General features: G+C 41.5%; 1 protein-coding gene across 1 annotated transcript in view; it reads right to left on the bottom strand.

Annotated features, from left to right (window-relative positions):
• hdac4 (histone deacetylase 4) overlaps nucleotides 1-13222 on the bottom strand; it is a gene marked incomplete in the record, with an annotated part of 49774 nt that extends 36552 nt beyond the window's left edge. Inside the window, 10 exon segments of the mRNA XM_035676810.1 lie at nucleotides 1067-1280; nucleotides 1730-1849; nucleotides 2131-2237; nucleotides 2634-2756; nucleotides 8258-8376; nucleotides 9557-9677; nucleotides 12068-12218; nucleotides 12767-12912; nucleotides 13029-13194; nucleotides 13196-13222. Coding sequence (XP_035532703.1) covers nucleotides 1067-1280; nucleotides 1730-1849; nucleotides 2131-2237; nucleotides 2634-2756; nucleotides 8258-8376; nucleotides 9557-9677; nucleotides 12068-12218; nucleotides 12767-12912; nucleotides 13029-13194; nucleotides 13196-13222 — 1294 coding nt within the window.
• Nucleotides 13223-14496: the final 1274 nt, after the last annotated feature.

Below are 14496 nucleotides of genomic sequence, written 5' to 3'. Positions count from 1 at the left end.
GATCAGACTCCTTATTACTCACTGAACTTTTGAATGACTGCATTGAGTTAAGCGCCTGCTGCTCTGTGCCAAAGACACTTGTTCCTTTCTTACGATGAATGTGGGCACTGTAGCTGATTATGACTCAGTCGCACATGCATTGTCCACGGCTGAAATAGCCCCCAAAAAATGCACAATGTATACTACAGTGCCGAGCTGTTGATTAATGAGCCTTTTTTAAAATTAAACGATTTCCCAGGATTTGTTTATTTATTTTGTAAGGTTCAGTTCTTAAGGATATAGTATGTAACATTTACAAATTAAAGTTGAGTTATACGTACATTATCCCAAATGTTTCCGAAAATGTTCAAACCCAAAGATATCTGTAACTTTATCCCAGTAATGGCACATTTCATGGTGCGTTTCCTTGCCTGCCTCTAGTTGCTATAACTTCCAGGATACATCGGATATGTCAGAGAATAAAGAAGAAAGTCAGCAACTGTGACTGAAACTTTAATACATTACTTTGTCCAAGAACAGTTTCTGTATCACATCAGATAGATTTTCATCAGCATTGGTGGTTGTTTAACAATGAAAACAACAACTCCCATGATTCCACAGTACTTCACAATGTCATCAAACTACATCTTTTGTTATTGTTTTGATGTGAGAGATCCCTAGATGTAGAAATTACTTATTATACATTATACATCATATTTTCAACAGAGGATTATAACTAGACAGTTTGGGTACATTTATCTTCCTTTTCACTTTCAAGTAATTCAAAACAATTAGTAGGAGGACAAAAGTGTGATACATCATGATTGTGATTCCCCATAGAGTCTGTTATGTGCCTTGCCTTGAATGTTTAAAAATCAATACAAATAAGAAATCTTATCACTACTAACTTGGTTGCAAAGCTTACAAAAAGGAATCCCAGGTCATAAAAAAAGAGAATATGTAGACAAAGTACAGGTCAAATTACATCTAAGAGTGGTGCTTTTTAGCTTAAAAATAACTATGTAAGTCAATTACATTAACTTATACTATGCTTATACTATACTCATTTATAGGTACTAATACTGACCCATTGGATTGTGGCCCTGCTCCAGCAGCACCATGTGTTGGAGGAGGGGGTTGTGGCCAGCCGTGCCCCCTCCAGCTCCCTCCCTGTCCAGAGCTGAGGATGTCAAGTAGGAGGGCAGGTGGGCAGAGGGCAGGAATGGAGGGGTCAGGGGAATGCCCTGCTGTAGCGCAGGCAATGCCAGACGACTCTCACCATCTTGGTGTCCCGATACCACCTACAAAGAGAGACAGAGATTGAGACACGAGGACAGAGAATGAAAGAGGCAGGCAGACAGACACACAGAGAAGCAGATGGACAAAGACAAAGAAAGGTCAAATGAGACAGAATGGGAGTGAGATGGAGAAAGGGAATCAGAAGAAGAGAGAGAGACATGTACAGTAAGGCATCTTCATGCCAAAAATCACTGACAAGAGCTTTCCCTTTTTGAATTTTTCTATGCATAAATGAAAACAGTTTAGACTTGGCCTACTCTGTGTGCACAGACTAGTGAGTGCTGATTTTAATAAACCTAGTATTATTCTCTGTAGTAAACTAACCAGGCAGAGAACCATTAGAGGTACAAAGGTACATTTTGGGTGCATGTTTTGTAAAAGTAAATATTCTTTGGCATAATTAGTAATGCTCTGTTATATCATTACAATATTGTGCATTTACTGTACTCACAGTGCTAGCAGGGCCTGTGGCTGGCAGTCCCAGGGTGATGTTGGGCAGAGAAGGGGAGGTGTAGAGAGAGAGCTGGCTAACTGAACCTTCCCTTGCAGCCAACCTCTGAAGCAAGGAGGCCTGAAAACACACAACCACACAACATTACAGTAAATACTCACAGAGCTTATACACAAAGTAGACACAGTGTTAGATACAGTGTTTTACTTCGCCTCCTTTTCACACACACACACACACAATCATGCACACACAGAACTTGAGCCCTCCATTAAAATAGATAGATAGATAGTCCTTTGGTCATTTTCCTCCCTCACACACACAGACACCAAAACAAACACACACCCACACACACGTGCATATACAGTCATACACATGCACACACTGGCAGCCATGTTGGTTACCTCTCCTGGGCTGCTGGAGATGGTGACACCGTTCTCACTGGGGATGTTACTGGAGCTGTTGTTGGGGGAGCTGGGACCTGAGCCTGGTGCACTGTTGCATGCAGACTCTAGAACATACACAGCACAGAAATTAGATGTTACTAACATGCTGTCCAGGGCCAATCTCCTTTTGAGATGAAATATGACACTATTATTTCTTGACCTTATTTTGTTATAGCCCTTTGGGGATGTATTTATAATTTAATTTAATTTCAATTTAATTTGTTGTTTTTTTATATCCAAACCTCACCAAATTTAATGATGCTGGTATTTAATTCAATTTATATGACAGTTTTAGATCAAAATTAATGTTGCTAGGAAAAATCCAATTTATTGATGTTATATAGGCTAGAAAGGGGATATTTTAATCTTTTTCACTTGTTTAACAAAGAACTGAATATCCGATTCTGCACATCTGTAACATGATACCAAACTAAAACAGTAGAAATCCAGTGAGAGCTCACCAGCCACATCTAGGGAGCGCTTCTTGGCAGTAGTGATGGGGCCATCTTTCCTCCGGAGCAGAGGGCTACTGCGGGTCACCTTCTGCTTTAGCCGGGAACGAAGCTTTAAGTTGGGCTCAGACGCTGACAAGACACAAAGAGAACAGGAACATGATGGTGGATTTACTCAAAATATGGATAAGGTTCAGTCTACATTAAGAGAAAACTTAAAAGTATTTAAGATGGGCTTTTACATTTTGATGAAATACATGAAAATATGAAAAGATGTGTTGTCAATACGTGTTTTTGTCATCAAATGTGGCTTATCCCACCCCATATTACAAGTAAATGGACGGTGGACTAAAAGGACAGAGTTAAGCGATGACTTAAGTATCTGATTTCCAACTGGGCCACCCAATCTAAAAATATTAATGTGTTACACCTCAAATTAGCTCCATAAATGTGAAAATTACAGATTCTCTCTAAACGGTCGTTCTGGCACTCAGATTTGTGGTAGATTGCTGGGCAGCACAAGTGGGAGCTTGTTCGCGGGCATGTAGCGGGGCTAATGAGCTCGTCCCTATAGGCTACACTGTATGTGTTGGCTGACAGACTCAGGAGCTGAGGTTAGCCATCATCATGTGACAGTGGGAAGCGCTGCAACAAGAGGGGAAGCAGCCAACTGGCAGCTTTCTTGACCCCATGCTTAATGATGCTGCCTCCATGCTCTGCTAATGAACACTGCTTGTTTCCAGACACTAGAATTACAATAAAAAACTGCCAGTATGGGGCTCGATGTTTGTTTGTATGGGTATGTGCCTGCCTAGTACTGTATTTTGTGTTTTCTGTAGAGGGAAATGCGACATGAGGGCAGGAGAGAGAAGAGGCAAGCATTCAGTGTGTTCTGGGAATCTTGTCAGGGTCAGGGATAGGACCTGACCTTTTCTGGCCAATCTTGCTTTGGTGTCTCTCTACCAGACTACCCCAGACACGGGCAGCTTTATTCCCTCCTCTACTGGCTTCCTTCTGTTCAATTAGTTGAAGCTGGACGGTTGACCAATAGTTGACCCTATGCTCGTCCCACGACCTCGTAACAAACAGACAACGCCAAGTTCATTAGCCTTAGAGAAGGAGCTGGCACTTTTTGGTACAGCCAAGTGAAAGCAATTGATTCTTCTGTGTGTACTGTAGCGATTTATTGTTAAAAGACTTATTCAGGGTCATTACAAAACCCTTGGCCCTGGCTCCCTGTAGCTGGGAATGCTAATCAAGGTAGGATGAAGTTACACAAAGTTCTAATGTACTTCAAAGAGGTGCAAGCACTCTATATACCTCTTGGTCAGTGGGGTTGAGATGACCTATTGTGAATCTATAATGTCTAAGTACTTTTTCAAATGCACTTTCAATTTTAAGGGGAACATACTGCTGAACTTATGAAACTCAATTATTTAAAAAAGAGCTTCTTCTAAGTGGAGGGCACTCTTCCAAAGTCTTTGTTAAGAGGGATGGGGTGGGTCAGGATAAAACACTATGCATTAGCTGAACTGGAGGACACAGCATGAGGGACTATGAGAGGGGAATAGGGCAGTCAAGTTCAATTTTAGTCTCCTGCACAGGGAGTAGTTTCCAAGTGCTACAATTATTGCCATAATTATTACAATATGATAAAAAAAAATACAACTGAAAATCAGATTTTCTCCATTATTTTCTGGTATGTTACAAAAAGCATTTGGTGTTAGTTTAGTTAATGCATGTTAATGCAATTGCCATTTGCCAATAGAGATTGTAGTAATCATGCACCAAACTATTCAACATTATTTTATGCCTATTTGATTCTCAAAGTGCTTTTAAGTGCTTCGAACATCCCTAAATGATAACCCTGTCATTTTGTTAATGACGAGGAGACTAAATGAACCATGGTGAAGAGAATTTGACTGAAATTAGATGACATCATAACTATGCTTATTATAGTCAGACCAGCTCTAACATGATCCATGGTGTTGGAATTGCCAACATCTAAAGTTAAGACTCAATCATCTCTGGCTATGCATACGCTAACCCATAAACAAACATTTGACATTTCCGTTTTGTTACGCTGTCCAAGTATTAACCAGGTGTCACAGGAAACATTATTAGCCTCCACTGTGAGGATCTACTGACAGTGGGCTGCAAAGGTGACAGAAACTGTGGACAATTTGGTGGGTAGCCAGGAAAGGAGAAACAAGGGACACAAAGATGGTGGAATGGAGGACGGGGGTTGGTCAAGGTTGTGTTTGTGCATCCTGATTCATTAAGAAATGGATGGCTAAAAGGAGGAGTAGAGGGAGACTAGATAGAAGGATACATGGAAGGTTAGTGGGAGGTTAGGAGGACAGTAAAGGAGAAAGAGCAGGAGGGTGAAGTAGGGGTGTGTGTTTGCTGGGCACTGGTCGCCACAGGGGTGTTCACCTCAGGACGCAGTGACTTTGAAGGGTGTTAATGCCGACTGGGCAAAAGCACACCAGTGTGGACACGTGCGAACACACTCGCTGCAGAGGGCCCAGACTGGTTTTACTGCTGATGTTGGCATTTTACTGTAGCCCATCCTCCCTCCTTCACCTCCATCCACCCGGTCCTCTCTCTCCCGCCCTCTTAATCCCCATTTCTCTCTTTCCCCTGGCATAAGTTCTTTTCATTTTCGTTGTTGACCCTTTCACCTTAGTTTTTTTTTCATGCAAATATGCACAACAGAAGCAATGCAAAGGTGGACACGCTGCCTTGTAAAAGCAATCTTCACAGTCCCACTTTTGGATGTTGATGGCCCAAAAAATGTAATGCATTTTTTAAAGTTTTTCAGGCTTTTCTTACATATTCTGACTATTGTAACTGTGAATCCAGTGTTGTCAGGCAATAACATCTTCTCGTCTTCTTCTGTGAGGGCCCTCATTGTTGAGGTACAAAATTACCCACAGTCCTGGCATTATAACTGCAACATTGAAAAAGAAATTTCCACACTAGCCCTCGGTGGCCAAAATGGCTTTTAAGACAAGGAAGTGAATTAACACCATGAAAGACACATGAAGCAAGGTAGTACTGTATATTCACTTTACAATGTCCTGATGACATGTGCTGCATTGTGGCTTCAGTGTTTCTCTAATCTCTTATTACACAATGCTGCTTGAGACAAAAAAAATAAATCTTTCAAGGTCTCTCTCTGATCCACTTTCACACTTCTAGCCATTAAAAACTGTACAAAACTAAGTAATGTCTCTATGCCTACCTGTCTGATGACATATCAATACCAGATTAAACGTCTCAATAAGTGGTGCTTAATATTTTAATAGGGAGTGGAGGAGGAAACTGGTTCTCTGATACAAAACATATTGATCAGTTGCTCATCTGTTTTGACAGATGGGAGTCCCGAGCTGCAAGAGTCATGCTGGGGGAAGCCATGCTGCTCTTCCAAGGAATGGGTGGAGAGGGAGAGAGATTTATGGAAATCAATAGAGTAGTTTGCTGAAACTCATCAATGCAGCTTCCCAGAAATCTCATATGGTGTTGACACATTAGGTACAGTAGATATGTTAGAAGGACATATTGTAGGTAGGCAGACAGATAGACAAATTGTTACAACTAATGAGGCCTTCTCCTGGAGGTGATTTTTAAAATCAGTGGCGTCCAGTAAACAGTGTGAAGTTTCAAACCAATGGGACTGAGATTAGATGTATAAAACACCAGGCTTTTACCAATGAGTTTGGTTTAGTCAAATACCTGGAAGTGGTTAATATGGAAATGTTATACTTTATATGGACATCCTGCAGGATTTAAATGTTCAGTGCACAGTGTGGCATGGGAATGTGTGTGTGATTCAGTGAGCGAAAGAGTGGGGGAGAAAAGGGGGTCAGCGTCTGTCATGAAGGCCTAACAGACTTCCTGCCACAGCATTCAAAGTGGCCCTCTGTGTTCTCAGAGTCACTATCACAAAGCCTCACAGACTTGAACAATGAACCACTGTTGTAATATACTGTACGCCTGGCCTCGCTTTTTAACGTACATTTTTTTCAATTTACACGCATACATCACTAAAATGGGTCACCACAGGCAAAAACGTCATGTGTGACAGCTCTAGTCGTCAGAGCGGCGCACAACTGTGGTGACCACTGTCACTCACTTCCTGTTGAGCACAGTTCATCTCTCTGTCTGCCAGTCTAATCTGATCTATGTCTCCTCACTGTTGACACAACAGTTCCTCAACAGCCGTGCCATATGTGTGCACATGTCAGTATTCCCTCTCTGCTTCTCCTCACAACTGACACAAAGACAAAGAACACTGCCTTCAAATCTCAAACTAAATTTCTCCTGAAAATATGTCATTTTCTTTTTAACATATTCACAGTGATAGTGCCTGTTGTACTTTGGTTATGAACTGTGAAACTGTAAGTTGTGTTGTGAATATTTCTCAACACCAATGGCAAATCAAGAAATTCCTGAATTACATTTTAGTGTCCCTGAAAGTTGAAACTTGCCGTCTCAGGTTGTGTGCCAGGATAAATCATTCCTTCCTCCAGCTCACGGTAGGTGGGCAGGAGTGGAGAGTACACAGAGCTTGGCCTCCAGCTGTGAAAGCAGGCAGCAATACTGCCAAAGCAGCTGCTGACGCTAAGTGAACAATCACAGCCTTGGCCGTACTTGACATGGACAGAAGGACGGAGAAATAACAGTGATGCATCCAAAAGGCAGGAACTGTGTTTTTTACGTGCTATTCGTATTCAAGGGTTGTTTTGTTGAACAGTATGATCTATGACGTATGTAAAGGAGCCTGCCTGATTGTGTTAGTCAATATCAGTGTGAATTAGTCTAAAACAGGAAAATAGCCAACTGGCTTCTGAAAAAAAAAATATCAAAAACACCTGATGATAAAGCAAAAGGCTGAATAGAAGTAAGTAACCCTCAAGTATTTCTACTTTCATTCACTGTAAGACCTTGAAAGCAGGAACAAAAATACTTTCAGTACTATTTATGGCTGTTTCTTGGCTTGGACCCCACGAAAAAATTGTCCAACACACAACCTCCTGTTAAGCTTTCAAATTGTCAGTTTGGTTTCTGTACGTATTATAGACAAACAAGATACAACATGTTAATTTATGAGCTTTAGAGGTGCTTCAAGGCAAATTGTGTTACCTTTTGACAGAGCAACAACAACAAGCTCCAGACTACAGCTACACATTTACCGCACAAATATGAGTGGTATCAATCTTCCATCTAACTCTCAGCAAAAAAAGCAAACTGATGTATTTCCCAAAACGTCAAACTATTCCTTTAACACATTTGTTTCTTTTAGTGAATTTAAGGTTTCTAATATTCTGATTTAGAGTGGTTCTACTCACCATCCATTCACCCTAATTTACATTAAAATTGGTTCAAAAGACTTCATAAAATAACCTTTGATATCTTTTTCCTGATAATATTTTAGGGGCTCCTTTTAATCCTCCAGTGGCTGACTCCTGGTTCATGTGCCTGACTGTTGAAACCCAATAAGCCATTTCAATTGCTAATGCAGAGAAAAGGAAGATTAGGGCGCCCTTCCAGACTGGTTTTAAGAGGTGGAGGAATATGGATGTGAGAAAGTAATGATACCTTAGCAAAACCATGACACCATTCTGTACCTGTTTTGCGGAGAGGGAAGTCATCTTTTGAGTCGTATGTGCCCAGCATCGGGTGGTTGTACGCTGACAATGCTGTCTGGGGAGGAGAGCTCTGGTCCAAAGAGCTGTGCTGGGTTTTTCTACAAGAAAAGAATATTTAAAAAAATGTTAAATACACCGTTATAACGTGCAATGTATCAAGTGAGGTCTGGCTCCATGTGTGCTTGCCAAGGTCATATTATACATACTTCATCTACCTACTTTACCATACCAGACTTTCCTTTGACACACACACAAAAGGTCTAGTGACAAAGACAGCTTCCATTTCCCTCCCCAAGGTCAACACTTTAAAGGACACAGTGTGGACAACAATGTAGGTGGAATAGAAAAAGAGACAGACAGAAAGTGTGTGAAAATACATAGAGACAGGGATGGGGAAGGTGATAGATGCAGGATGAGAGGAAATATGAGGCCGAAGAAGGATAAAATGTTCAGAAGAACTGAGGAGAAAGCTAACAGGAAAGAGACTAAGGAGATGGGAGAGCTGGTGATGGTGGTGACAGTGACAGAAAGCCATTTCCCTCACTGATGGCACACTCTTTATATTCCTCTATCATCTCCTGCCTTGGCAGAAATGTTTGACTGCTTAAAGCCTCTTCAAATATTTAAAGCGCAGGAGAGGTGCCATTGTCTTTTTTCTGTGCCCACTTCAAACACACGCACACACAAACATACCTAAAAGAGAACCAGTTGCCAATCAAGGGCTACAAACATAGACAAAAAAAGCCTTGTTCCTTCAACATTTTCTTTTTACTTTTACTCAGAGGCAACTGGCGAGGACTCTCAGAGATGCTAATGTTGATGTTGGTAACTTCTTACACACAGAGGAACATCCACACAACAGGGGCTCAAAACACCACCATGTCTGCAAAGGCACAATGATGTGGGACTTTTATGTTTCTCATCATTGTGCCTTTTATGTTTGATATTTTCCCAGTGTTTTTTTTTTTTTTGGCTTAGATGAGAAAAGGCAAAACTAAAAGGCTCACAAAAATGGAAAAATAGCTCAGAAATATAAGGTTTCATCAGTGTGGAATGTTTCTCCTATTTAACCTTTCTTCTTTTTCTTCTCTTGTGCCTGTTTATTTCTTACACATCAAACCAATTTTAAATCTATTTTACAAATCCTGTGTAAATTTAAATTGTCTACTGAAATAAACTTGAATTTTCACTTAATATCACATAAATCCTTCACTGGCATACAACCAGTCACATCCCAAAGCCATAAGTGGTTCTGTAGTGGTGGGCTGTGACACTCACCCATACCAAAAGCGTGGGTCGCTGGGCAGACAGTGGTTTAGGTTTCGCTGAGCCAGTGCTTTCTTCTTGTTCAGGACAAACTCCTGAAGTCGCATCTTAACCTCTGTACTGGCGACTGCACCTAACATAGACAGAGATACAGAAAGACATGGGAAGTTCAGTAACCAAATGTTTGTACACTTTTCCACATAACTCTACTCTATTTATTGCCCCTTACTAACACTTCCTTCAGTATTGCATTTCTGGAGAAGTTTGTGGTTCAGTGCCTCTACTGTACTGTTCCCTCCTGTACAATCTGTGACACTAACGTGAGGATTATAACAACATTCATCTACTTTTCGACACATAATGGGTTTCTACCTACATACAGGGAGCACAATCTTGCATCAGAGTTTCACTGAAATTCCACAGAGACGACAGCAGTGCTGTTTAACTCCTCAAAGCAGCACATCATGAGTTCCACTCAGCTCCCAGTCTCTGCTCAATTACCACCCTCATTCTGTAGCTACAAACAAATTGTCCAGGGAGGGAGATGTGGCCGAGAGAGAGAGAATAAGAAACCGAGAGAAAAAATGAGGACTAGAACGAGGGGAGCAATAAAGGGGGCAAAAAAAATATGTTTTGAGAATACAGAAAAAAACAGTCGAGGTGTGTTTTTATAAGAATGTGACAGCGTGAGTGATTACAGGTGATGTGTCAAGCCTGAGGGAGAAAGTGGTAAATACAGCTAATATATGCTCTCTAAATCATGGTGCATCTGGAAGTGCTGACATCCCAATATATCCGCTTAGCCGCTGAAGCAAATTGGCTTTTATGAGACTGCCTTCTATGCAATTTATTGCAGTACTTAACAAAGCTCCCTCTGTTTACAACCCAATGCTCTTTCCATAGACGTCAAACTGTAGGCTCACTTTGCCCAGCAGAGAATAGTTGAGGAAAAGGACTTTAATGGCAAAAAAAAATCATGTTTCCCAATGTGCGTCCACCATTAACTATATCCAAAAGGATTTCTGCTGAAATACCACATCAAAGCCTGCCAAAAACAACCCACATCAAAGCATTTTACAGCCATACTAACAATGATCAGTCTTGATAGACTGATTAACTTTACTACATGAATTAATGAGGAAATATCTCAGTTGTTATTGTCTTCATTATTGCATGTCTCGTCGTACTAATGTGAACTTTATAACTACAAGCACTGACAGGGGTTTAGGCCATTTTCTTCATTTTCTTCTCAATAGCATAGAAGTATCCATTCCCAAAATATAACCAGGCTATTTACACTACAATTCTACATACAGACACCAGCATGTTGGAAAGACCAACACATTTTTTTTACCACATTTTTAGAGCTATTCAAATCCTAAATGAAGCAACATATTCAGTAAGGGTTTATGTATTTAGCCTTTTTAAACAACATGACAATTCAAAGTGCTTTCTTTAATAACTCAAGTCTTTCATGCCACCTTGTATTTGTGTGGTATCAAACAATTACAGTAACAAGAGAAGCAATTTGACACAGCTCAAAGAACAGCCCCAAACATTTCCTCCTGCCAAAAAATTATGTAATTGTGTCAGAGCTTGTTAGTATTAACATCAGGACAGCATTATTTGTGAGAGCAGATCCTGACAATATAGCTATCATCAGTGCTCTAAAACCCTAATGATAAATATTATAAGAATATATGAGAGTACTAGATAATAAGGCTAAACTGTTGGCTTCTTAACAACCTATCCCTCTATCATCTGACAGTAGAAGGTTGTAGAAATGTCACCGTGTTCCCAGATCTCAGCCAGCAGTTTGGCGAGTACAGTGGTATCATAAAAGATGCAATGATGGCCAAAGTAATAAAAATAAGACCCAAGTTGAAATGAGCAAATCATCCTTTAGAAGGAAGCAAAAGTAAATGACAAAGAACACATTACAAAAACAAGGGCACTTGAATGTCTTGCTCCTTTCGCCTGGTCTTGGCTGTCCCACTCTGATATTCCCTGTGGTAAAGGTGTGAGGTCAGGCTGTTCTGACTGCTGGGCCAAAAGGACAGGTGCTGTGACAGAGGGTCTGGAAGGACCGAGACTCTCTAACACCTGCTGTGATAAAATGACACAGTGCTTCAGCACACTTACGACAGATGTTGGCAGCGTTCAGGAGATGGAGAGGGAATGTATGCTAAGTCAAACATGACAGCTTCATTTAGAGCTTGACACCTCTGAACCACAGGAATGCAGACCCACTAACACCCGTAACTGATCTCAAGCATCTTACTTTAAATTGTATTCACTAAATTCGCTCTAGGTATACCGGTGCCCTTTTAGCAACTCACTACATTTTTATCACAGCATAATACAAGATAGATTTTCAGATACCTTGTAAAACGAAGGCATTGAGTTATTGTGTTGCTTTAACAGAATGGGAGTTTTTGTTACTACAGCCGCCCAATATTGTTACAAATACAAGGTTCAATCTTTTTCTTGAAACAATCACATTCACTAGCAGTTGCTACTTACTCTCCTGCCCCCTGTCCTTATTTTTGAGCTGTTGGAGTTTGTATTCCCGCTGCTGCTTCTCCATCTCCTGCTCGTGACGCTGCTGCTCCATCTTCCTCTGGTGCTCCAACAGCTCCTGTTGGTGCTTGAGTGCCAGTAAATCCTGTTGGTGCTGGCAGAGAGAAAGACAAGAATATTGAAGGATGAAAGAGTAAGAGGAGACAGAGAAGGTGGGACAGTGCACAGGGTGGGCAAAACATATCAAAACTGAGGAGACATTGTTCTGATGAAGGTGCAGCCATGGCCTACTAAAAAGAATCAATCATTTGACATCACCAGTCCAATAATGAGCGCTACCCTAAACTGGAGACTGAGCAGATTGGAGAACACACATCCGAGTTATTTTCATGCCAGACTGATCATCCTTATTGGCTGATTTTGTGGTCGTGGCAACAACAGTGAGGCTTTTCAGCAAAGTGAGTCGCATATCAAAATTCACACACACACACACACAGTTTATTACGTTCCCATGGAGATGACTAAGCAGCAAAATTCTGCTACCAGATCAAATTACACACATCACTTAAGTGTACACATGCACATGCTACCTCCTGTCCTTCACAAGGTGTGTTTCTGCTGAGTGCAGTCCTACAGTAGCTGTATTCAGGGAAGGACTCTTTCCTGATCCACATACACGCACACACACACACACACACACACCTTGATATGTTCCTGCAGCTGGACTTCATGTTGTCGCGACAGCTGTTCATGCTGCCTCTGGAACTCAGCGATCAGTAGCTGTCTCTGGAGCTGCTGCTTGTGTTTGAGAGCTACCAGCTCCTGCTGCAGCTGCTGCTCCTGGTGGTCTGTAGGAGATTTTCAAGACTTTATCATTCAGAGCGAGAGCTGGGGCAAGGGGCGTGTTTGTATTAAATAGCCAGCATACGCCTTTTAACCGTGACAATCAGAAATCCGTACTCACTAATGACTGTCCCACGGCCTGGCTCGGAGGACGCAGGACAAGCTGTGGAGGTGGGTGGGGTAGGGTGGGGTTGGGGAACCAGGCCGAAGGGGGGCTGCTGGTGGTGGTGGTGGGGGTGGTTCCACTACGCGCAGGTTCCATTGGGAAGGATGGCTGTGGCGGTGGGGAGCAACCCTGCATGGCAGCGCTGCCATCGGCCTCACCATCCACTGAAAGAGGAAGAGGAGGAGAGGAGAGGAGAGGAGAGACAAAAGATGGAAGAATTGGAGAAACAAGCAGAGTTTGTTAAGAACATGCAGCAATAAAGCATTCACAATGCTAAATCACAGGCTAAAAGTAAACTACAAAAAAAATCGGAAACGTACTCAACCATAACAGGTCAACACACACACACACACACACACACACACACACACACACAGAGTCTCTGCTTTCCACAGTTAAGACTCCCTGCCCTAGAGATTAACATCTTAGTCCCAAAATTTGCTTCAGTGGAAATGTACAACTATGTGCGTGTCTGTGCCATAAAGATTTTGACCCCAACAGCAGATTTGTCTCTGAGGGTTGCAGAGTTAAACTTGGCAGGAAAAAATACAATTCTTACTACAGTGTTAAGTTGGAGTTCTTCAACACGACTAAAAGTCCAGACTCTTATGGGAGTTATCAAAGAAGAAAAAACGATTTAGGGGAAATTCATGTAATTTTCTTCTCAGAATATCTGTTTATAGTACAATTACATAATTAATTCAAGGTCCAAACTGTTTAAAGTAGTTTGATAGCAGCCAAAATACCCTGTCATCTCTGATCCAAATAAGACACATGAACACTTGTTACATCAGCGGTCTGGAAACTGCAGCCTTGACTGTTGCACTCAGCCATTCACTTCATGCTGGTTGCTTGTAGTGTTGGCAAACTAGGGAATTAAGCCTGTTTTAGAGTTGTACACATTTGGTAAGAGCATTAGCAAAACACTAAAAACATAAAATGTGTGTGATTAAGAGAGCCAGAGATCATCTGAGGGACAGTTTGTGCTGTGGTCGGAGCAAAGTGTACAGGAAGTGTCCCTCGTACACACATCCATACAAACAGAGAAACCCTGTACACACATTTTCTCTACACAGATGACAAAATAGACAAGCGCACACATGGTTAAAATGATGAGATGTGGCAGCAGAGAGCAAAAACAATCCCCCTGAAACATGAGTTTTGCAGCAGGGATTTGCTGACACGCATACAGACTAACTGTGTGTATTTGTGTGTGTGTGTGTAGCACAGTAACACTACATTTTGCTCATTGTAAGTGCAATGCTGATAGTGTACTGTATATTTGTGCTCTCTGCGTGTCTTCTACAGAGAAAGAAAAGTTGTATCTGCTGTTGAAGGAGAAGAGCATAGACAACAATATGCCCAAAACCCCCACACTCTGTGTCGCTCACAATCTACTATACAGAGACACTGCACAACACAC

This window comes from Morone saxatilis, unplaced genomic scaffold (assembly GCF_004916995.1).
Source record: "Morone saxatilis isolate NCDOM2014 unplaced genomic scaffold, NCSU_SB_2.0 Contig5, whole genome shotgun sequence".
Lineage (NCBI taxonomy): Eukaryota > Metazoa > Chordata > Actinopteri > Moronidae > Morone > Morone saxatilis.
Note: the sequence above shows the minus strand (reverse complement) of the source record. Positions and strands in the feature narration are given on the sequence as shown.